The following is a 21,242-nucleotide window of genomic DNA, read 5'->3' as shown; positions in this document are numbered from 1 at the left end:
ACTGACTACTGAGGGTCGGACTGGATGGTCTTTAAGGTCCCAATACAAACCATTCCCTGATTCTATAAGTAAAACCACACTGAAGCCTGGCTTGTGTTGGGGTCACGGTTCCGAACTCTTGCTTCCAACCCTCTAGGTGCAGACGCTGCTGTCTTCCTCCCCTCTTCTCCTGCCCTTCTTGAGCATTAATGCCCCGCGCGCTGCTCTGCTCCCTGAGCGTGGCCGGTGTCCATCCTGCCTCTTGGAGGGCTGTGCTGCTTGAGTTTCTCGGTCTGGGGTTTTCCCCCTTCCCTGCTGAACTGTGTGCCAGGCGTGTGTGGAGCACTGAGTCACCCATCGCTCCTCACATCCCGCACGTCGAGGGAGGTTTTCCACCCCCCAGCGCCCAGGCGGGAGGGAGTTCACAGCAAAGAAAACTCTGCCAGTGAAAACTTGGGGGTTTTATGCAAGTTTTGAATGTGCTTAGGAAATTGTATTGCAAGACTGGCTGTAAAAGTTGCTAAAGACTTGTCTATTCCTCCTCAGCGTCTGGGTTTTTGTCTTGAAATAAAAGGTCCTTATCTTCTCTGCCAACTTGGCAGCAAAGGTTGCGGCTGATTCCTGCATTTGAGCTGTGTTTTTCTCTTCTGCGAGGCTTTGGAAAATGACCGTTGAGGAGCAGATAGCCGGAGGAGACAGCAATTAGACAGGGGAAAGGTCAAGGGCACCGTACCTCTGGCCAGGGCTGGCGTTTGGCTCCCGGTGATGCGATCCGTGCGCTCACCTTCCAGCCCTCGGGAATGATGAGCCGTGCGAGCTGGGCCCTGCACAAACACCAGAAAAGCAGCGTGTCTGTGTGCAAGAAGCAAAGGTCAGTCTGAAGAGTTGGAATCATGACCTTTTGCCTAAAAAAAGATTTTTTTGGTTTTTTTTTTTGAGGCAGGATATTCTTTGCCTCCTGACCCTGATGTTTGAAAGTCTCTCTTCCAACCTGCAGCCTAGGAAGGGTATTTGCTATTCCTTAAACAGAGACAGAGATGCCGATATGATCCCAACGTCCTGAGAGCTGCAGGGAGAGCACAGAGCCCACAATAACTCTGAGGGTTAATCAAGCAGCTGATAATCATCTGTTTCAAACACCTCTTATTACAGCACTTGGATTGCATTGATTTAATTCAATTATATTTAATTCAATTTCGGTTTAAATTTGAGTAACAAAGTCTGTGCAAGCTCGTTGTGCGGACATTTAAATTGGATTAAGAGTGGATAAAAGGATTAATGATTAACACTAAATTACACTAATTTTAGATGTTCCTAATCTTATTTATCAGAGTCTGCACAAGGAGGTTGTCAGGTTTAATTGCAACTTTGATTAAACCGGGCTTTATAGCTGGGAAAACTCCATGAGTTTAACGTCATCTGGAAGAAGACCTCTGCCTGAATTTGCAAAGTAGCGGAAGAACTTGAGGCTTAACCTAGATATCGCCGACCTGGGGAAGGCTGGGACACGGGATGGCTCGGAGCGGCTCAGGGAGATGATGCTCCTCAGCTGAGCTCCGCTCACCAGCTTTGTGCGTGCTGAGCTCAGCCGGTGCCTGCTCTGGAGTAGCATTGAAGTTGCTTTGGAGGGTGCATGTGAAGCCTTCCAGCCTAGGTTTAACTTTCTGGCTGGTGTGGCTCCTTTTGCGCAGGGATGACCTGGACGATGCTCCACTATGGGAGCGCTGGGAGCAAGAGCTGTGGGTGGACGTGCTTGAGGAGAGGAGCGGTGAGCATTTCCAGCTCCACAGAGGGGCTGGAGAGGGCTTGGTTTCCAGGCTGGCAAGAGGTGGTTTGGCTCCAGTTTCAGCTGTGTCCCTTGGCCGGCACACAGCTCTGCACTGGCAGCACGGGCAGATCCTCATCCTGCGCAGGGGCATGACAGGTGCTGGGCACGCGGAGGGTGCGTGCTGGCGGCTTGGGGGGACGCCTGCTGCAAGAGGGGCTGGAAGGGAACTGACTCTGGCGTAAGGACCAGCCCCGGCTGCCAGAGCATCCCTGTAGGAGGCTCCAAGAAATCTTCAGGACAGCCGTTCTGCTCAGGCGTGAGTGTGCTGCAGGTGTTACCCCTCAAAACGGCTCAGTAAAATAGAGGTGTAAAAAGAAAAGGAAACCTCGAAGTCCAGCAAGCCACGTTAAGGGCCTGTTCCTATTAAAAAATTAACTAGGTTTTGTTCCCCTGGTGGTTTCTGCTGTGTACCTGCTTGGGGCGAGTACAGAGGAGTCTTTCCTCAGGCTGCGACAGGCGCAGGGTGAAGACAGGGTAGATGTTGGGTGTGAGATGGCCACATGGCTCAGCTGTGGTGGCCTTGGTCAGTTTGTGGCCGTGCTCTGCTGTGGGGTCTGGAGGAGCCAGAGCTGCCACCTGGAGAGGAGGAGGTGCGGACTTGGGTGCTCAGCACCTCACATCACCCCCGTTTCACATGATTTTGCACCCGGCTGCTCTTCCAGCCAACCTGTTGTAGGTCCGGCCATGTTTTCTTGTCTGAACCCATATTCTGAACCCAATTTTGTTGGGTTTTCATTTAACTTTACGTTGGAGGAAGACATTCAACCATAATTAACACAATGCTTTAGTGTAAGAGTTGTGAGGCTGAGGGGGACCATCCTGACCTCACTGGGAGGCACCTTGGCCTTGATGGCCACTGGAGGTCCCTTCCTGCCAGCCCGGGCCCTGGCTCTAGGTTTTGCAGGACTGTGGAAGGGAACTGGAGCCAAAACACTGAGCTGATCTCTGCCACTTGGTGACACTTCCTAAAATGTGGCATGGGATCATCTCGGTGGGTCCCGGCAGGAGCATTGCTGAGGTGGAAAGATGTGTTGCCTCATCTTCCACACGTCCATGTGTGGACAAGGGTCGGTGCTGCTGGACTTTGTCCGCAACAAGCACAAGCTCCGTGGTGTTCCAGCCCCACGTGCAGCCCAGGGTGGGGAAAGAGGAGGCAAACACTTCTCTTTTACTCTGGCAGGATCAAACCCATGCACAGCAAGTCCCTTGTCTCAATTCAAGTTGGCCGGGGGAGGAACAAGCTCGCAATCAGGAGGAGAAAATAGCGTGACCTCCGTTTTAGTCACCACTTGTGCTGTCAAGGGAGGATATGAGGCTTAAAGAGGGCTCCAAAATACCCCATGAGTTTAAACTTTGTGCTTGCAGGTGGAGGCGCAGGGTTGCTGTGCCGAGGGGCTTTCTGGGCAGCAGGAGCACAGGGACCCTCTCCCTGCTCCATCACCGTAACCTGGAAAAGCTGAAATCCTCCCGAGGGTAGCCGGACACTTTCTTAATGGAATATTTTCTCCTTTAGAAAATGGGGACATGACAAAAATAGAGATGTTCCGCTGCAGGGATAAGTTTATCAAGGCTCCCAGTGGAAAGCAGGCAGGGTTCCCAGCCTGCCAATCCTTTCGGCTTAGCTGCACGGATCGCGCTGTGCTGCGAGTGATGGGCAGCCACGCGGGGGCCCGGGCTGACCCTGTGTGCGTCTGGGCACGTGAAACTGCTGGGTGTGGAAAGGAGCCAGTGGGAAGAAAGGAGAAGTCTGATTTATGGTTGAATGCAGACAGTCTTTGCTATAGCTTTAGTCCACAGCTGGTGCATCACTCCCGAAGGAGAGCTGATCCCACCTCCCCTGGGCTTGGGCTGGTTGTGCATGGATCGGCTGCGTTTGGCCAGGGCTGTGCCAAGGAGGAGAAGCCACCATGCAGCCCACGTCCCAGACTTACCTGCAGCTGGAACGCGGCACCGAGCGGGGACACAAAGGGAGGCAGCAGCCTCCATAGGCTGAGTCAGAGGGATGCTGCCCTTGGAGCCAGCTCCCCAGGTAACCTGGATTTAGACCCAGACTAGGTCAGGTGGATATCTGTTCAAAGTTTTATTTGCTTTCAGGCCAGGTGTAGGGTTTTCAGGACACGAATTGGAATTTCATTAGAAATTCCGGCAATGCTTTTAAAAAAGAAAGCATGACAATTAGCAAGGACAGTGTTTGAAATCATCTGCGTGTGCTGGAGCGAGGAGGTGGTTTCATAGAATCACAGAATGGTTTCGATTGGAAGGGAGCTCAAAGCCCATCCAGAACCACCCCCTGCCATGCGCAGGGACACCTCCCACTGGATCAGGGGGCTCAAAGCTCCATCCAACCTGGCTTCAAACACCTCCAGGGATGGGGCAGCCACAACTCCGGAGCCTGCTCTCCCCTGTGCCAAGATCCCACTTGGCATCACTTCGCAAATCAACCCTCTGTCTTGTTTTTTGATTTAAATAGCAGCTGCCCCTATAGCCAATGTGCTCTCAGAACTTGTGTTTCAGGCATTCATTCATCCTTCAATAAACAATACAGCAACGGCATTGAGCATTGTTTAATGTTGATGTGCTCAAGCTATGAAGTTATACTCAATTAGCGTCCTTTTTCCTTAATGGAGATTTTTGGTTTCAAGAAGTTAAGTGTTCTCGCACTTCACGTTGGCGCACTGAAAGCTGGAGCTCCTCAGGACTGGTTGTGCATCCATCCTGGAGCAGATGCTTCCAGCAGGGTAGTGTCCCCTAATGCCGTGTTAGGGCAGGGTACATCCCATGACTCAAAGCACAATTTCCTGCCCTAGTGAGTGTTATTTGTTTTCCAGGGAAGGTCTTGCCGAGCCCTCTGAGGCTTGTGGGCTCTGACACAGAACGGTGCAGGTTGGTGCAGCCGCAGGCTCAACTGAAAGAGCACTGGCAGCCCTGGGAGAATCTTTCTTGTCCCTCACGTTGATGGCAGAGGGTTGCTCCAACAATTTTATTTTACTTTTTGTAGTGTCTTTTTACTGTCGACGTCTCTGTATTTGGCCGGCTCTGCTGTCGTGATGCATCTTGATCTATAATGCACCTTTGCCTCCTGGTCTTCAGGGCAACGCTGTCGTCTGTGCCTGGAAAAGTGGGCAGAGCCCAGCCTGGAGCAGCCCGGGAGCCTGAGCTCAGGGGCACGGGACTGCCTGGGATCCGCTGAGCTGAGATATCCCAGCTGCTGGCAGCTCTTTTGTTTCTTTCCTGCTTTTATTGAGTTGCAGTAGATATTTTAGAAATGAGGCTATTCCTGGCTTTTGTTGTCATTCGAACTTGTAGAGCCTGAAATTCCAGGTGATAATCATAAAATCATTAAGATTGGAAAAGATCTCTAAGCTCATCCAGTCCAACCATCAGCCCTAAACGGGTTGCCTTGCTTTGGCAAGGTGGGAGGAGGAAAGGCAGGATCCAGGTATTTTGGTTACCTCGTTGGAACAGCTTGTGGTTGAGATAGCATTTTCCAAGCATTTCCCTTGTTTGTGGGGTGGAATTGTGATGTCCTGTGCTTTATAACTTGGGGTGAAAGATCACCATTACAGAGCATATTAACGCTCAGTGCTGCAGGATCGAAGTGCTGAAGGCATTTACAGTCTCTCCAAGGCTTCAGCCTCTCTGTTTGACTACCAGTGCTTTTGGGTGTGTTTTGCCTTTAAACCGGGCAGAACAGGCCACCAGCAACGGACCTTATAACATCATAGACTGCTTTGGGTTGGAAGGGACCTTTACAGGTCATCCAGCCCAACCCCCCTGCAGGAACAGGGACATTTTTAACCACATCAGGCTGCTCAGAGCCCCATCCAACCTGGCCTTCCCTTCCTTTGCCTTCTCCAACACAATTGCTCCACCACAGGAGAAATTAGGAGAGCTTGATGTGATTTCTCGCAGAGCCTGGGGTGGGTGGTTGGCACTTCCCTGCACCGCGTTACGCTGCCGATGGGTTTGACGGTGCGGCGGTTGCTCACAGCCAGCGTGCAGGAACGGTGTCGTCAGCTCATGGCACGTCTCGTCTCTCTGTAAACCATTCCAGCATTGATTCCCACTTCCTTTTTGCTGCCAGCTGAGATGGGGAGGAGGTACCTTCGCTGCTGGAGAAGGAATGTGGTGTTACCGCATAGCTGAGCCCTAACAGGGTGAGGGCAGGCGCACCCAGCGCTGCGGGCACACCTCAGCCAGGCAGAACCTCAGCCAATGTTTCACATTCTGTAGCCTAGGGGATAATATATTTTTTTTCCTCATCTCTGTGTGTACCCTTTCTCTGAGCTCCTGATCCTCAGCTTGCCTGTGCCTGCGTGTCTCAGCGTGAGGATGGGGAGGTAGGTAGTGTGGTCTGCTGAGCTGCCCCTCCAGCAGGGCAGAGGATGTGATTTTTTGGGGTTATTTCAGTAAAGTAAATGGAAGAGGCTTGATATAAATGTTTCTGAGGATGAAAAACTGTGTTTTAGCTAAAACGTAGCACGCGAGCAATGCTTGGGAGCCGTGTGTGTGGTGGTGGTGGTGTGTGCAAGCTGCTGAGCTCCACTCTCCCCACTGATGGTACCGTCCCCATCAATCCTAATGTAAAGCAACTGCAGCAGCTGAGGTGTCAAGTGCAAGAGAGCTCAGAATTAGGTCCCAAGTAGGAGAGAAGGGCTCCTCATCAGCTGGGCGTGAAGCCAGGGCTCAGGGTCTCCTACAGCCTCCTAAGCTACTATTAGAAACAATCCTGGTATGATAAAGAGTCCTTTTGGAACTCTTGGCACTTTTCTGGCTATCCAAACAAGAACTATGCTTCTTAAAAAATTTGATGACTCTCTGATTTATTTCACTTCTGGTGAGTTCACAGGATGGCGTTTGCAGATTATCTTCAAGCTCATCTTATTTAATTTTGTGTCTTGAGGAATTCCAGCGCTGCAGATGGGAAAGGGGCTGCGTGACCAACACTGCCTGCATCGCCCAGTCACTGCCTTCGAGGTCGCCTTCAGGCTGAAGTCTGATGTGTGACTACTATCCAGTGGGATTATAACTCCCATGAACATCCCTAATTAGGCTTTAAACAATCAAGTCGAGGCGCTGATAGCGGTGCTGCCTTGTTGTCGTGATGCTAAGCATGGATGCAAGACCCATCTGCGAGGGTGGGTAAGCATTTGGGCGCTCTGCGGCTCTGGAGGGACTTGGTTTCAAGCTGGCTTGGCGATGTCCTGGTGGTGGCCACCCTTTTCCTGGTGGGCTTATCTATGGATGGGCTTCGCTTGTTACCTGCAGAGCTGCTGGTTCACGCTGCTGTCATCCTCCAGAGTGACTTATGTCTGTGGCCATGCGCCCTGCGAGTTACGCGGCAACTGGGTGTGTGTGTCTGGAGATCCCTGAATCACTGCCTTTATCATTCCTGCACCCACAGGCACCTTCTCTCCCAGGTGAGGCAGCTGCGCATTAAAAGCCGGGAGAGGAGAGAGCCAGCGCTCAGAGGGCTCTTGCGGTGCAGATCGGCTGCTGGGAGGAGACAGAGCCATCGCCACGAAGGTGTGGGACGCTGCAAGGACCAGGACCAGGGCTCCTCTGGCACAGGGACCAGGGCAGGTGAGGTTTGCGACTGCTGAGGCTGTGCTGGCAGCTCTGTCTCCCCTGGGCTCTCCCACAGGACTTCCCGTGGAGAGCGGGCAGCGGATGCTTATTCTGCTGTCGTTTTTGTGCTTTTCTTCTTTCCATATAGAACAAGACCTTGGGCCGTCGCCTGCGCTGGTGAGTTTTGGTCTGGGATCAATTCTAGAGATGCGGGTGAAGGGTGGGGCTGGAGAACAGAAAGTGCAGTGTTCCTGGGAAGCGGTGGCTGTGTGTGGGGGTGTGCGCGCACACTCCTTGGAGCATTGGCCCTGTGTTGCAGCTCAGCAGCAGCACTGTCTCCCTGCCCGCTGCGGCTTCGGCGTGTCCCCGGGGAGCCGGGCAGTTGGAAATTACAGCTCTGCTGAGAGCGAGGTGCCGTGCTGGTTCCTGTGGTTCACCTCAGTGATAACCTAAAGATCGTGTTTGAGGGAGAGAGCCGTTTCTTAGACAGTTTAGGAGACTTCTGCACGCTTCATAAATTAGACAAAAAGCTGAGGTTCTTCTTATATTAAAAAAAAAAAAATTCAATCCGAGCATCTGATTTTTCTCTTTATTATTCTTGATTTTTCACCCCTGTTAAAATTATCTCCCTGTAAACTGAGAAGGAATGTGAAGGACCTGGATTGAGCTTTAGACTGGCATCTTCTGCTCATTTTGGCTCATGCTGCAAACTCTTGTCTAGGTGTGTCCTCAGTGGCATGGAGTCCCGCTGCTGGCCGTGGCCCTGGGCGGTCTTTGTCCTTCTGGGTAAGGCTCCCGTATGGTGTTTCAAAATGGAAATGGGGGAAGCTGACTAAATACTAACAGTGCTAATGTGGGCTTTCTGCTTGTGGCAGTCTTGTGGCAGCAGCTGGGAGATCAGTGGCTGAAAGCAGTGCTGGTGTTTGGCAAAAGGTTGCTCTCTGTCCTGAGACACCGGCTGTCGGGGCAGCTATAAGGTTAACAACGGACTCCAAACAGGGTTGTTTGGCGTGATGGGCAGGGAACTGAGCATCCTTGCAGCCCAAACGCTAGGGTCAAGGAAAAGAAGGGTTTCATAAATAACTGTTCATAAAAACACATTAAAATGCTTTTTTCTTATTAAAAATAAAGGCATCTCAGCGGCATAATACCTTTGTCCTTTTCAGCACATACATTTTTATGCTTATCCCAAGCACGGCAGGAGTTGGGATGTTGCAGAAAACAGGAGATGTGCTGGTTGATGTCTGTGCCACCCTGACAAAACCCCAAACCGTGTTTTCTGGCTCTTTCAGCTGCCCTGAGGCTGCCAGGTGCCCAGCCAGCCTGCTCCCGGGGAGCCTGCTATCCCCCCACCGGAGACCTGCTGCTGGGACGAGCCTCTCACCTGAAAGCCTCCTCCACCTGCGGCCTCACTGAGACCGAGAGGTACTGCACACCCCATGGGGAGGTACGTTCACCTCTGTGCTCCTCAACATCACGGAGGGATGCTAGAGCCTTTACCCATCCTGTCCTTTCTACCCTTCTGCAAGGATGTGTTTAACCTATTTCAGATGTTTACCTTCCTTCCAACCATGCCGGGGGTCATTGCAGCATCTGTGGTCCTTCCTTGAGCCCTTCTCTACCCATCCCTGTGGTTGGGGAGGGGGGCTGAGCACAAATGTGGTGGCAGGGAAAGGGCAGCAAAGGTTTGGCATGAAGCATCAGAGACAAAACAGAAGCTTTTGCGTCCAAAATATCCCAAATCTTCCCATCCTTGGGGTTTTTAGTTATAAACAAAACTCGTATTTCGCTTGTCAAAGATGGGAACGCTTCTTTTCATAAAGACTTGGAAAATCCTCTTGACTGAACAACTGTTTTCAATCATGCTGGTTGCGTGGAGGCAGGAGATCGTGCTGGGGAGGGTAATGTCTGAGCCAGCTGCAGATTCCCAGGCTCCAAAGCTGCCTCCAAACCAGACTAAGTTGAAGGATAAGTCTGCCTGAGCACAGAGCTGAAAATGCTTCAGGGGTGATGTCTCTGATGTGAGCCCTTCCTGAAGCCTGGCCGGGCAATGTTAACTCTGTAACCGCCTGGGAGCAGCTCAAAAGGGAGCGGGTTCAGTGCGGGACAGGCAAAAAGGGTGTTGGAAGTGGTGCTTGAGAGGAAAGGAGATGGAAGCCCTCCAGCGAGGCAGTTTTTTCTACAGTGAAATCCACCTGGAGTGAGTCAGCCTTCATCTGTTTTTAATTCCCCTGCAAGCTGAAGGCCAAACTGTGACAGTAAGTGGATTTGCTGTGGAGTTGGCGATGTTCTCACTGGGCTGGAGAGATTTTTGCTCCTCTGTGGGCTCAGGGATGGCTGGGAGGTGTTGCTTGGTCTGGAGCTGGGGCAGCTCCCTGGCCCTGACGGGTATGAGCATCACCTCCTCCTGGACGCCGGCCTGGCTGCGGCATCTGCCCTTTGCCAGGCGGGTTTCCAGCCTGACACTTGTGGTCGAGCATTTCCTCTGCTCACACTCCCACTCACTTCTGTCAGAGCTGTTTTGCTGGTCCCAGGAGTGAGATTGTTTGCTCGCATTCCTGCTGCCTCTCATGGCTGCTGTGGCCCACGGACAGGGCAAAAACCAGGGCAATTATTCCTGCTCTCCCTTAATTTTTTCTTTTCACCCCAATTTCTGTTCATTCTTGAAGAAAGCGACATAAATGTACTTTGGAAATCTTCATGTGACGTTTGACATCTTTGAGGAGGCGTGGGCTGTGAGAAGCGTGTCTGCTAAACCTTGATTGCATTGGTCATCCCAGAACCAGCTGGAAAAGGCTGGAAAGGGCTGGAAACGGCTGCCTATTCCTTTTGCCTGACCTTGTGAGATCCTTCTGAAGGGCCTTTGGCTGTGATCATCTGCATCGCTTGTGAGCTCTGAAGTGGAGACTGAGTGTCTCTGCGGGCTGCGTTACACCCTGGGCAGAAATGAGCAGGATTTGAGGTGCAGCTTCACCGGTGCTGAGTACGAGGGAAGGATCTGTGCCCTGGTCCTATTGGCCACGCGATTCCTGATGCAGGCCAGGGTGCTGTTGGCCATGGCTGGCTCCTCCTCAGCTGACTGACTCCCTACCTGTGTGCGTGTCATCCTTTCCTTTACTGAAAGGAGAGATGAATCATTACTGTTAGCAGATTCCTCAGAGCCTTATTTCTGTTCTGCAGCTGGGATGATTACTGGACGTATGTGTATACCAACTCCTGTTTTTTTTACAGGAGAAATTCCTGGGCAATAAGCATTTCCTAATTTTTTCTCCCTTTTTCTACTTCCTATTTTAAGCAAAAATTAATCCCCTGAACTCCATTTTCCTATTCCCATCCCGTAAGATTAGATTTATTGACTCATGACTTTTTTTTTTTGGTACAAGCCTTGCTCTTGTTTTGTTGCCAAATAGGTACAAATTTGGAGCCGTTTTTTGCAATCTCGGCAGAGGGCATGGGATGAGGGGTTGTGCCAGCTGCCGGGCGCGTGCTATCACCCTGCTGCCAGCCCCACGGTGCTCTTTTGCAATTTTGTGGCTGCGGGCATCGATTTCAGCCTCTGCTGCATTGTCTGCTCCAGTTCCAAACCCCTCTAACCTTTATACTTTGCACTCCGGATTGCTCCATTCTTTGGCTGGAGGCTCTGTCTGGTGAAATCCAAGAGGGACACTCAAGTGTTGCCATTTATAGCGCAGGGCACTGCAGCGATGATTAGAAAAGTGATGGAGGGTGGGAGCCAGGCAAACCAATGGCGTGGCTTGGAAATCGCTTGGGAAACGGCTGTTGGAGTCGGCAGAGAAAGGAAAAGCAAGAGGGAAAGTGAAAATACAATAGAAAAATAAGTGAGGCTGGATTTGGAGTCGTAAAGGCTGCGTGTGTGGAAATACTCTCATTGACTGAGGTGTCATTCGAAGCTCAGTCAACTTATCTATTTAAATGCTAAGTCTAACGCTGTGATGGAATACGGAGTAGCTCCCTGCTCTAGCCAAGGGAAGGCTTTCACACGGTTTAGCGGATTCCCAGTCCCCTCACCTTGTGCCTGTCCCTTTCAAGTGACCGCACGAGGGCTGTGCACGTCTTTGGCTCTTTGCTTCCCTGCTGGGAGCAGCGGTACCTGTGCTGTGGCGTGTTTGCACCCACCAGGATTAACACTTCTCTGGAAGGAGGGCTGTTCCTTTCTCCAGGCTTGTGTAATGCTGAAAGACAAATTCAGAACTAGAAAATAGCTACAGACTTTGCCGGTTGTTTTATTAATGTTGAAGTGTATCCAAAGCACCCTGAGCATCACTAGGAAAGCTTTTGCTAAAGGCGAGGCAAGAGTGGATGGAAGCTGCGTGTCCTTGCGCTTGTGTTTCTGCTCCGTTTCCTGCGTCCCGCAGCAGAGCAGTTCGTGTGCGTGGTGTGATCTTCACACCCCGACCTTGGGAGATTTCGAGTATTAAAATGTTGTTTGCATAGGGTCCAGCACCAAGATTTTCTGCCTGCTCTTCATGGGCACTCAGTAGATGTGAGCAGTGATGGGTGGGAAGCCACCTTCATCCTCCTTTGTGTTGTGGTGACAAGGGATCATCCATCTGGGAATGGAGATGAGAAGGTCCCAAGGAAGCCTAATTTCTAAACTAGGGATTTTTGGAGCATGCGCCCGTTGGGAGAGCTCCTGGCAGAGCAGAGGGTTTCTTCTCCTGCTGAGGGATGGTGGCAGCTGCCTGGCAGCGTTGGTCTGTAGCATCTCTCTCTGTGGTTTCTTGGCACTGAGTTGTCTTTGGCTGCTTCCAAAAATACAGGCAAAGGAGAATATGTGCAAGACTAATGCTTCTGTTTGCCTTATTGCTGCCGCGGGTGGTTACAGCTGCTTGCCCACCTGCGTGAGTCGGGCAGGGAGCTCGGTGCTGCTCCAAAACAAGCTGCCTGCAGGCCCTCGGCGTGTTGGAACAGGGAGAAGTGTGCTGAAAAGCTACTGCACCTCCCAGCTCATTTGCTTTGCAGATTCACGTCATCTCTCAAACTTGTTTTTTTACACCAAAAAAGGCAGTCCCAAAATCATGAAATAGTTGTGGTCGGATGGGACTGTAGGGGGATTTGATCGCTTTCTCTAGTTTAGGGAGTGTCCGCTGAATAATCTGTGTTCCTGACCTGCTGAAGGTAATACGGCAGCCAAGAGTTGCTGCTCTATGCTTATCTCATCTTATTCAGGCGTTCAGACACACCCTGCTCTTTCCTGCAGGGATGTGTCTCGACCTGCAGTGAATGTGCAGAAGAAAAACCCTATTTCTCATAGTTTTTTTTTTTTTCTCCACCTTCTTTCTCTGTATTGAAGAGCATCTTCCAGTACTCAAAGGGGCTCCAGGAAAGCTGGGGAGGTGCTTCTGGTCAGGGAGGGCAGGGATGGGGTGAGGGGGCAGGGTTTGAGCTGAAAGAGGGGAGATCAAGTTGAGATTTTAGGGAGAAATGTTTTTTGAGGGTGGGGAGGCCCTGGCCCAGGGTGCCCAGAGCAGTGGTGCTGCCCCATCCCTGGAGGGGTTCCAGGCCAGGTTGGATGGGGCTTGGAGCCCCTGAGCCAGTGGGAGGTGTCCCTGCCAAGGGGTGGAACTCGATGGGCTTTGAGGTCCCTTCCAACCCAATCCATTCTGTGATTCTATGATCTTCTTTTGCCACGCGACTGTGAATTGACACACGTGCTGGGAGACATCCCGCCATCCCCTCGCAGGCGAGTGAAGGACCCCAGCGATGCACGTGGGGTGTGGAGATGGGGTTTGCAGACTACCATCTTGGCAGGTTTTAAATGAAGTTTTGCTGAGAAGAGATGGTGTGAGAACAGACGGGACGAGGAAAACACGCACCCATGTGCTTGCTTTTGAGCCAGAGAAGTGAACTTCATTTCCCTACACTCCATCCCTGGACTGTTTGTCATGTTTGTGACTTCACCCCCACCTCTGAATTTGGGGGTCACTGGTAAAACCAAGCTGAGGGTTGGGGCCCTCGATTTATCTTTTGAGCAGAACCTTAGCGCTCACTTTCCAGTGTCACTTCTGAGTGCTCAAGAAAGGATGTGACGCTGGAAGATGAGCTCTGAGGTTCTGCTCTAAAGACAGACCGAGGGCTCTGACCACCAGCTGTGCTCCAGAACTGAGGCACAGCCCGGTTTAGCAGACACTGGGTGCTTGGTGAGCACTTGAACGACGCTGATATAACCAGGGGTAACTTTAACCATGTTTTCCCATGGACAATAGATGGAGCTTTTCCCAGGCAAGATGATTCTTGAGCCTGGGGCAGCGACGTCCTACCCTGATGTTAACAGGGAGTGAAAAGGGTTTGGAATACAGAATGGCATAACTTGGCTTTAGCAGGTGCTGCGTCTCCTCAGGTGATTTATCCCTACTGCCCACCCTGTTTCTTAATGAACCTCAGTCTCACTCTATACATATAAATTCCCACTGCCTTCCAGATTGTCCCCAGATAAACTCAGAATGGTTAATTCCTGTTCCTATATAATAATTATTGTGCAAGACCCTGCCAGGCTTTGGTGTTGGAGGCTGTGTGCCAGGAGCTCGACTGACACAGTGCTTCATGCTGACACTGAGCTGGGTTAAACGCAGGAGCACCGAGGTCTCTGCAGCTATGAAAGGTCTTCGTTTCATCACTGGAGAGAAGTAGCTTCCTATTTTTGCTGAATAACTTCAGTTTATTTTAGGCCGTGCACCTATGCCAGAAGATCTTATTTCAAAGACTCTCTGCTCATGTTAAAATGGCAGCGAGAGCTACTTAAAATACTTTGGGCTGAGTCCATCGGCTTTAAATGGTTTGCAGCTTTCTGCCCCTGCGTGAGCGGGGACGTGTGGGAGGCTGAGCCGCAACTGGTTCACAAGGTCAGAACAGGGGGAGAGCAGCAGCAACGGGCGAGGGCTTGTTCTGCACCTTTTTTCCTGCACGTACAGAAGTGTCCCAGCAGCCTGATGTAATGTGTGGGCATTTTTACACCAACTGATTGTTCTTCTGTGTGGATTTTGTCTTCTTTTCCCCTCCAACATTTATCTCTAAAACATGTATTTGTTTATTCTCTACACACCAGCTTTTCCTCTGCAATGACTGCCTTCTGGATTATCTTTCAAAAGGCTGGAACAGGTTTCCTTTAATCTCTGAACCTCCGTAACGTGTATTTTAGGTGACTCCAAGAGTGGCTTGGAGGCACAGAGGGGTTGGTTTCCATGCAGCCCTATGACTTCTTTTGCTCCAAGACCCTTCCAGTCCCACGTCCCGTGCCGACTCAAACGTGTTCCGATTCGGCTCTGGTGTCTGGCAGGGAGGGTTCGATGTGCTGGGGCTGCCCCGGGGGCCGAGGGCTGAACTCAGACTGTCACCCCATGATTTCCATTCGTCACGTATTCCCCCAGCCCTGCTCTATTCCTGGCAAGCCCGGCTCGGAGCGATCTACTGAGTCTGCTGCTGGTAAAAAAAGAAGGGGAGAGCTGGGGAAAAGTGTGGGAGTGGTGGATCTCCCCTCAGCCTGGCGCTGGACTCTCATTTTTAGTAATTTCCCTCTGTCCCGAGTAACTTTGAGACACATATTCACAGTCAGTAACAGCAAATTCTCCTGTTGGGCAATAGAGGGGTTTCACAATTTGCTCCAAGGATGTGAAATGAATTTTGCTTCCAGTGTTAATTTTAGCCTTGATTAAATAGTTGGAGGAAAAAAAAAAAATAAAAGAGGCAGGGTGAAAAAAAAGGGGGGGAAAAAAGTAGGTGAAGCTGTTTGCACTGAGCACAGCCCCCAGGCTGCCTGGGGAGGGTCCATCACACACCCTTTAGGCTTCATCTTCCCTCAGCACTGCATTTTAAGCGCGATTGCAGCTTCATGGCCAACATTGCACTTGTAGCTACTGGAAGGGATTGTGTCTGTGGCCCTGTGAATGGGCAGATGAGCGCGCATGAATCATTCCTAATGAATAATTCAGCCACGATTAACCTTTCCCCTCGCAGAAAGCCTTCCTTCTCCCTTTGCTGATCACAGTCAGAACTGCTGGAAAGTTTAATCATTATTGGGAATTGTGTGGCTAATTCCTGGAGCTCCCTGACAATTTGCTGCTTGGAGTCATTACCTGCAGTGAGTTCTTCTGCCTGGACCCATTATATTATTTCTGATTCTTCCTGGCAGAGCCAGGAGGAGTTGGTAGAGCCAGGGAAATTGCATGATTATATATTTTGAATTCTCTGTTTGCTTACTTTGCAATATCATTATAAATATTGTAGTTAGCCAACTCCTGTTCTGGGATATTTATAGACAAGAGAACATAAAGCCTGTGGGAAATATTATGGAAACAGATCAGTTTGATGTGAGGATCTCCTCAATATCCACCCAGTTGCTGGAAGGTTCCCAGTTCTGAAGGCAGAGCAGGGCTGCTCAGGGATGTGGTGGAGTCCGCATCGCTGGGAGCATTCAATAAACACGTGGGTGTGATGCTTGGGGACGTGGTTCCGTGGTGGGGTTGGCAGTGTGAGGTTTACAGTTGGACTCAGTGAGCTTCAAGGTCTTTTCCAACCTAAATGATTCTGTGATTCTGTAAACCCTATCCACGATCTGAGCTCCTGTCCGCACACCAGCACCCTCCGTCCGCCCGTGGGTTGGGAGAAAGCCAGTGGCTTTGCATTGATGTGGTACCAGTTAGTGCTTTCTGGTCAAAGCCAGCCCATGCCTTGTGTGGAAGCAAGCAAAAAGGTAACTCTAGGCAAAGTTTTCTGTGGAATTTTCTTTAAATTTAAAAAAAAAAAAAAGTTCTTGTGAAGCTGAGCCAATTTTTCTAGAAATAAGAGATTGGCTGACTTAGGTGAGCCTGGTTCAGGAGTAAGGAAATATGTGTAAGATGGCAAAGGGGAAACAAGAAATCTTGGTGTCACTGTGCCCTCCTGCTGCCTTTCCGAGGCGCGGCTCCCTCCCGACCCCAGCTCACGGGTAGGATCGTGCTTGGGTTGGAATCGCCTCGTTTGTAAAGTATCAGATTTGGAGATTTTTTTTTATTTTAAATGGAGATGGACGTGAAGTGCTGCTTGTCACTTTGTCACCTGCGGTCTCTGCTCCACCACTGACAGCTGATCCCATCACTGGGCTCCCAAACATGCCCATGCCTTTGCTGTCCCCTTGTGCCACCGCGGCGACTGCCAGCTCTCGCAGCACGGTGTCTCATTGCCCTCCTGGTGTCAGGTGTTCAGTGCTGTGCCAGGACATGCTCCTCTCCTCTCCTCCAAACCTATTTTCCTCCTGAGATGACCTTTCTGAGCTGTCTTGTCCCATGCCGCCCAGGCCAGTGCCTGCCATTGCTGGTCAACACCGTTCTTGATCTTCTCCAGTTTCTCGGGCTTTGGGATGTGGGTGTAAAGCTCGTGTCCCACTGCTCTACTTGGGAGGCTCCTTTACTGCTCAGGCCGCTGACAGCCTCAGTTTCTAGTTGAAATGTTTCATAGCACTTTTGCTTTTGGCACAGCGTTATCTGCAGCCCCTTCTGTTTCCTAGAATGGTTTGGATTGGAAGGGACCCTAAAGCCTGTCCAGCTCCAGTGCCCCTGCCGCGGGCAGGGATGCTTCCCATGGGTTCAGGTTGCTCCAAGCCCCATCCAACCTGGCCTGGAACCCCTCCAGGGATGGGGCAGCCATCACTGCTCTGGGCAACCTGGGCCAGGGCCTCCCCATCCTCACAGCAAAACATTTCTCCCTAAGATCTCATTTCAATCTCCCCTCTTTCAGCTGAAAACATTTACCCCTCATCCTCTCCCTGCCCTCCCTGATCCAGAGCCCCTCCCCAGCTTTCCTGGAGCCTCTTTCAGCCCTGGAAGCTGCTCTAAGGTCTCCCTGGAGCCTTCTCTTCTCCACGCTGAACAACCCCACCTCTCTCAGCCTGTCCTCATTTGAGAGGTGCTCCAGCTCTCAGATCATCTCCGTGACCTCCTCTGGTCTCACTCCAACAGATCCATGTCCTTTCTTTTCTGAGGACTCTAGAACTGATCACAGCGTTTGCCTCTCTCTGCGCATGGCGAGTACCGAGCGCTTTGCACGGTGCCTCCCCGCGTGCCCCGCAGGATGCTGCCGCAGCTTCTGTCATCACCTGCTTTTCTAACATCCCCTGGGACCCGCCCTTCCCACCTTGGCATCACCTGGATGTCTCCCTGAGTTTTGCAGTGGCTCTCTCCCATCCTGCTTACCCACCTCTCCTCTTGGCCCACCTTCCAACCTTCCCCACTCCCCTTCTCTCGCTCAATCTCCACCCTGCTGCTTTCTACACATTTTGAAGCCCACTCCTGTGCCGCACGTACTGGGTGGCCCCACGTTAGAGGCTGCATGGAGTGTTGCTTGGTTTAGTCAACATTTGGGTACTTGTTTGCCCCTCAGGGACTGTTTTTTCCCATTCCCGTATTCCCCGTGCTACGTTTCTGTTTGCTCCTTGAATTACTTACTCAAGTGAAGGGCTGAACTTTGAGTCCGTCGACTTCCCACCCACTGACTTCTCACCCGCTGTGCTGTTTGCTCCTGCTCTGCTCCCAGGGGAGAGCGCCGGGGGGTGAGCATCGCCCGGGGCTTTTGGATGGGAGAGAAAGGCCTTTCTGTTCACCCAAACAAACAGCCCCTCGGTTGTGTGGAAAAGGCAAACTGGTCCTGAAAAGCTGCAGAGAGCTTTCTATCAAGGGTTGTCTTTGTGGAAAACAGGATATGTGTGTGCTTTAAAAATAGGCATTTTTGATAGTTTGCCAAAAAATGTGTTTTGGTTGAAAGCGTTTTGGTCTTAGCTTTTAGTCCATAAACCCATGAGTGAAGGAGACCACTTGAGTGTTGTGTGTTATTAATTTTATTGATCACGGGTTTTCAGATCTCTAATAAACTTTTACTGATGCCTTTTGTTCCTTGGTGAGTCCACGCTGTGCTTGGTCCCATCGCTTCTGGGATCTGCAGTGGAGTCTTTCCCTCCGAGTGAGTCAGGATGGTGGCTTCCACCCACTCTTTCTCTTCCAGTGGAGCATGAGATGCTGCAGGTGCGACTCGCGGCTACCTCACTCCTACAGCGGCCACCGCGTGGAGAACATCTTGTCCTCCGCCGGGCACTCGCGCTGGTGGCAGTCCCAGAATGGTGAGTGCTGGATGTGCTGGGCTCCTCCTCACAATGAACGGCATGAAGGGTAGAGGAGGAGAGGGTGTTGAGTTCAGTAGATCGGAAGGAAAGAAGGGAATAAATGCCTTGGCTCAGGCAGCTGAGCGATTTGTGGTGCTGCCTCTCTGTGCCCACAGGTGTCGAGCACGTCTCTTTGCAGCTGGACCTGGACCAGACATTTCAACTCAACAACATCCTGCTTCACTTCAGGGTTCGTGCGCAGCATCTCTGCTGGCGAGGACGGTGCATGGGGCCCCGCTGGCTCCCTGTGGGATGTGGGGATCCCAGTGCACAGCTCCCTTTGGGCTCCTGATAGGAAGCACACTAGGGTCCCTGTCCCCCCTTTTTCCCTGTTTTCCACGGCCATTCCCCTAGGTGTTTGGGAGGGAGCAGAGCAGGGTGGTGGGTTCCCATCCCATGAACGTCTACTGCATAATCTCCTTGGTGCAAATGTGCGCTTTGTGGCTGCAGCAGGCCTGGCCGAGGGGGAGGAGTGGCTCAGGGATTGTTGGTAACCTGCAGGAGAAGGGATTGCTCCAGCAGGTGGTGGAGAACTGAGCCTGGAGTGAGGAGCAGGAGGAGGACAGCATCCCCGGGCCCCAGGATGGGAGCTGGTTACAGATTTGCCTCTTTCCCCACTCTGCAGTCGCCGCTGCCCGCTGCGATGCTGATTGAGCGCTCTACCGACTTCGGCAAGACCTGGGAGGTGTACCAGTACCTGGCCTCCGACTGCGCTGCCACCCTGCCGGGTGTCCCCCAGCGCTCCTCTGAGGGCTGGCAGGATGCTCGGTGCCAGACGCTGCAGGGACACTCATTGCACGGGGGCAAGGTAGGGTTTGGGGGGGTTTGTGACACAGGGACTCCCCCATGTGTCCGTTCCCCCTGCTGTGACCCTGGGATTGGGGTGAGAGGCCTGCTCAGCACCGCAGAGACACGTGGTGGCCTTTTACGTGCTTTACACCCGGTGAGGGATGGAGCCCATGGACACTCAGCACTGCTGAGGGGACTCCTTGGGAGGATTCTGCTCCTCCAGGAGGAAAGGAATTAGGAAATATGTCTTTATGGAAGGAGTGCTGAAGCACTGGAAGAGTCTGCCCCGGGGCAGTAGTGGAGTCTTTTTTCCCTGGAGCAGTTAAAAACCACATAGAGGTGGCACTTTGGAACATGGTTTAGTAAGCATGGTGGGATTAAGCTGATGAGCTTAGAGGTCATCTCCCACCTTAATGATTCTGTGATTCTTTGAAAAGCCCTCGCTGCTCTTTGACAAGCAAGGTGTTATACTGGCGTTCTTATAAAATCCTCTGCAACTCTGATGCCTTTTTCCTGTGTTAAGTGGTATTCCACAGCAGCAGGTCCGGAGCATACACTTTCCAGAGTGTGAGAAGAAAGCACCTTCTCTTTCCTGCTTTTCTGCTTATTTTTTTTTTCTCCCTTTTCAGGTGAAATTCAGTGTCCAAGACCTGGCGTCTACCATCACAACCTCTTACAGCGAGATTGTCGATAGTAAGTGAACAGCCTCTCTTATGAGTCTTGTGAGGAGCATCTGAGGTAACTGGAGATGTTCAGTCTTGAGAAGAGAAGGCTGAGGGGAGACCTCGTTGCTGTCTGCAGCTCCCTGAAAGGAGGCTGTAGGAGGTGGATGTGGTCTCTTCTCCCAAATAACAAGCAATAGGATGAAAGGAAATGGCCTCAAGTTGCGCCTGGAGATGTTTACATTGGGTATTAGGAACAATTTATTCTCTGAAAGGGTTGTCAAGCATTGGAAGAGGCTGCCCAGGGCAGTGGTGGAATCTCCATCCCTGGAGGTGTTCAAAAAAACATGTAGACACATGGTTTAGTAGGCACAGTGATGTTAGGCTGATGGTTGGACTGGGTAATCTTAGAGGTCTTTTCCAACCTTAATGATTCTGTGATATTTCAGAAAGGAAGAGGGGAATGATGCACCTCATGGTCTTTCCTACACATGATAGAGAGTGTGAGCTGGGGTAACCCCGTGGGGGAACAGGTCCTGGCCAAACAAAGCCTCCAGCTGCCTGTTTGCTGCTGCCCTGGCACCTCCAGTGTGCTGAGGAGCAGTGTTTGGTCTTTGCTGATGACTCGGCTGCTGCTCTTTGAGCTGATGTCTCTGTCTCTTGCCCTGAGCCCCCCCCACCGTGAATCGCAGTACCGGTGCCTGGGTACCTGCTGTCCCCTCACACCTCTTCTCGGTCCCCATCAGAGCTGGGGCAGTTCACCAACCTGCGGATCAACTTCACCAAACTCCCCCACATTGCGCGCCAGGGCTACCACTCACCCAGCACCTTCTACGCTGTGACGGAGATGCGGGTACTGGGGAGCTGCTTCTGCTACGGACATGCTGACCGCTGCACCCCTTCAGATGACCTAAATGCTGTGGTGAGCACCAAGGTGAACTGAAAAAGGCTAAAGACAAGCTCTGAGATATCAGACTATCCCTGAATCCCAGTGGGGACATCGGGTTCCACCACATGCCCAGAAGTCCTTCTTGGGAGACCTTGGCTGGGGTGACCAGCCAAGAAGGATGTGGAAGTCTTTCTCCTGGCCAGAGGCTGCTTGTAATCAGGGGAAATAATGCTCTGTTTGGCCTGCAGCGATGGGATGGTGGCTGTGAAACAGCAGGCTCTGGTACCCCATGTAAGCCCTCTTGGTGTGTTGGGAAGGAGGTGGAGGAGCTTTATAAGGAGTTATGAAGCTCAGTGGCTATGGGAGGTCATTCTCTGG

At 51.6% G+C, this 21,242-nt stretch overlaps 1 protein-coding gene across 1 annotated transcript in view; it reads left to right on the top strand.

Annotated features, from left to right (window-relative positions):
- Nucleotides 1-21,242, top strand: part of LAMB3 (laminin subunit beta 3) — a 39,169-nt gene that overhangs the window by 5,411 nt on the left and 12,516 nt on the right. The window contains exons 2-10 of the mRNA XM_054087463.1: nt 6,711-6,949; nt 7,212-7,552; nt 8,097-8,161; nt 8,668-8,822; nt 18,368-18,482; nt 18,641-18,714; nt 19,150-19,332; nt 19,943-20,006; nt 20,722-20,897. Of these exons, the coding sequence (XP_053943438.1) occupies nt 8,113-8,161; nt 8,668-8,822; nt 18,368-18,482; nt 18,641-18,714; nt 19,150-19,332; nt 19,943-20,006; nt 20,722-20,897 (816 nt within the window). The 5' untranslated portion in view covers nt 6,711-6,949; nt 7,212-7,552; nt 8,097-8,112. The remainder of the gene's footprint in view (nt 1-6,710; nt 6,950-7,211; nt 7,553-8,096; nt 8,162-8,667; nt 8,823-18,367; nt 18,483-18,640; nt 18,715-19,149; nt 19,333-19,942; nt 20,007-20,721; nt 20,898-21,242) is intronic.

Source organism: Cuculus canorus, chromosome 24, assembly GCF_017976375.1.
Source record: "Cuculus canorus isolate bCucCan1 chromosome 24, bCucCan1.pri, whole genome shotgun sequence".
Lineage (NCBI taxonomy): Eukaryota > Metazoa > Chordata > Aves > Cuculiformes > Cuculidae > Cuculus > Cuculus canorus.
Note: the sequence above shows the minus strand (reverse complement) of the source record. Positions and strands in the feature narration are given on the sequence as shown.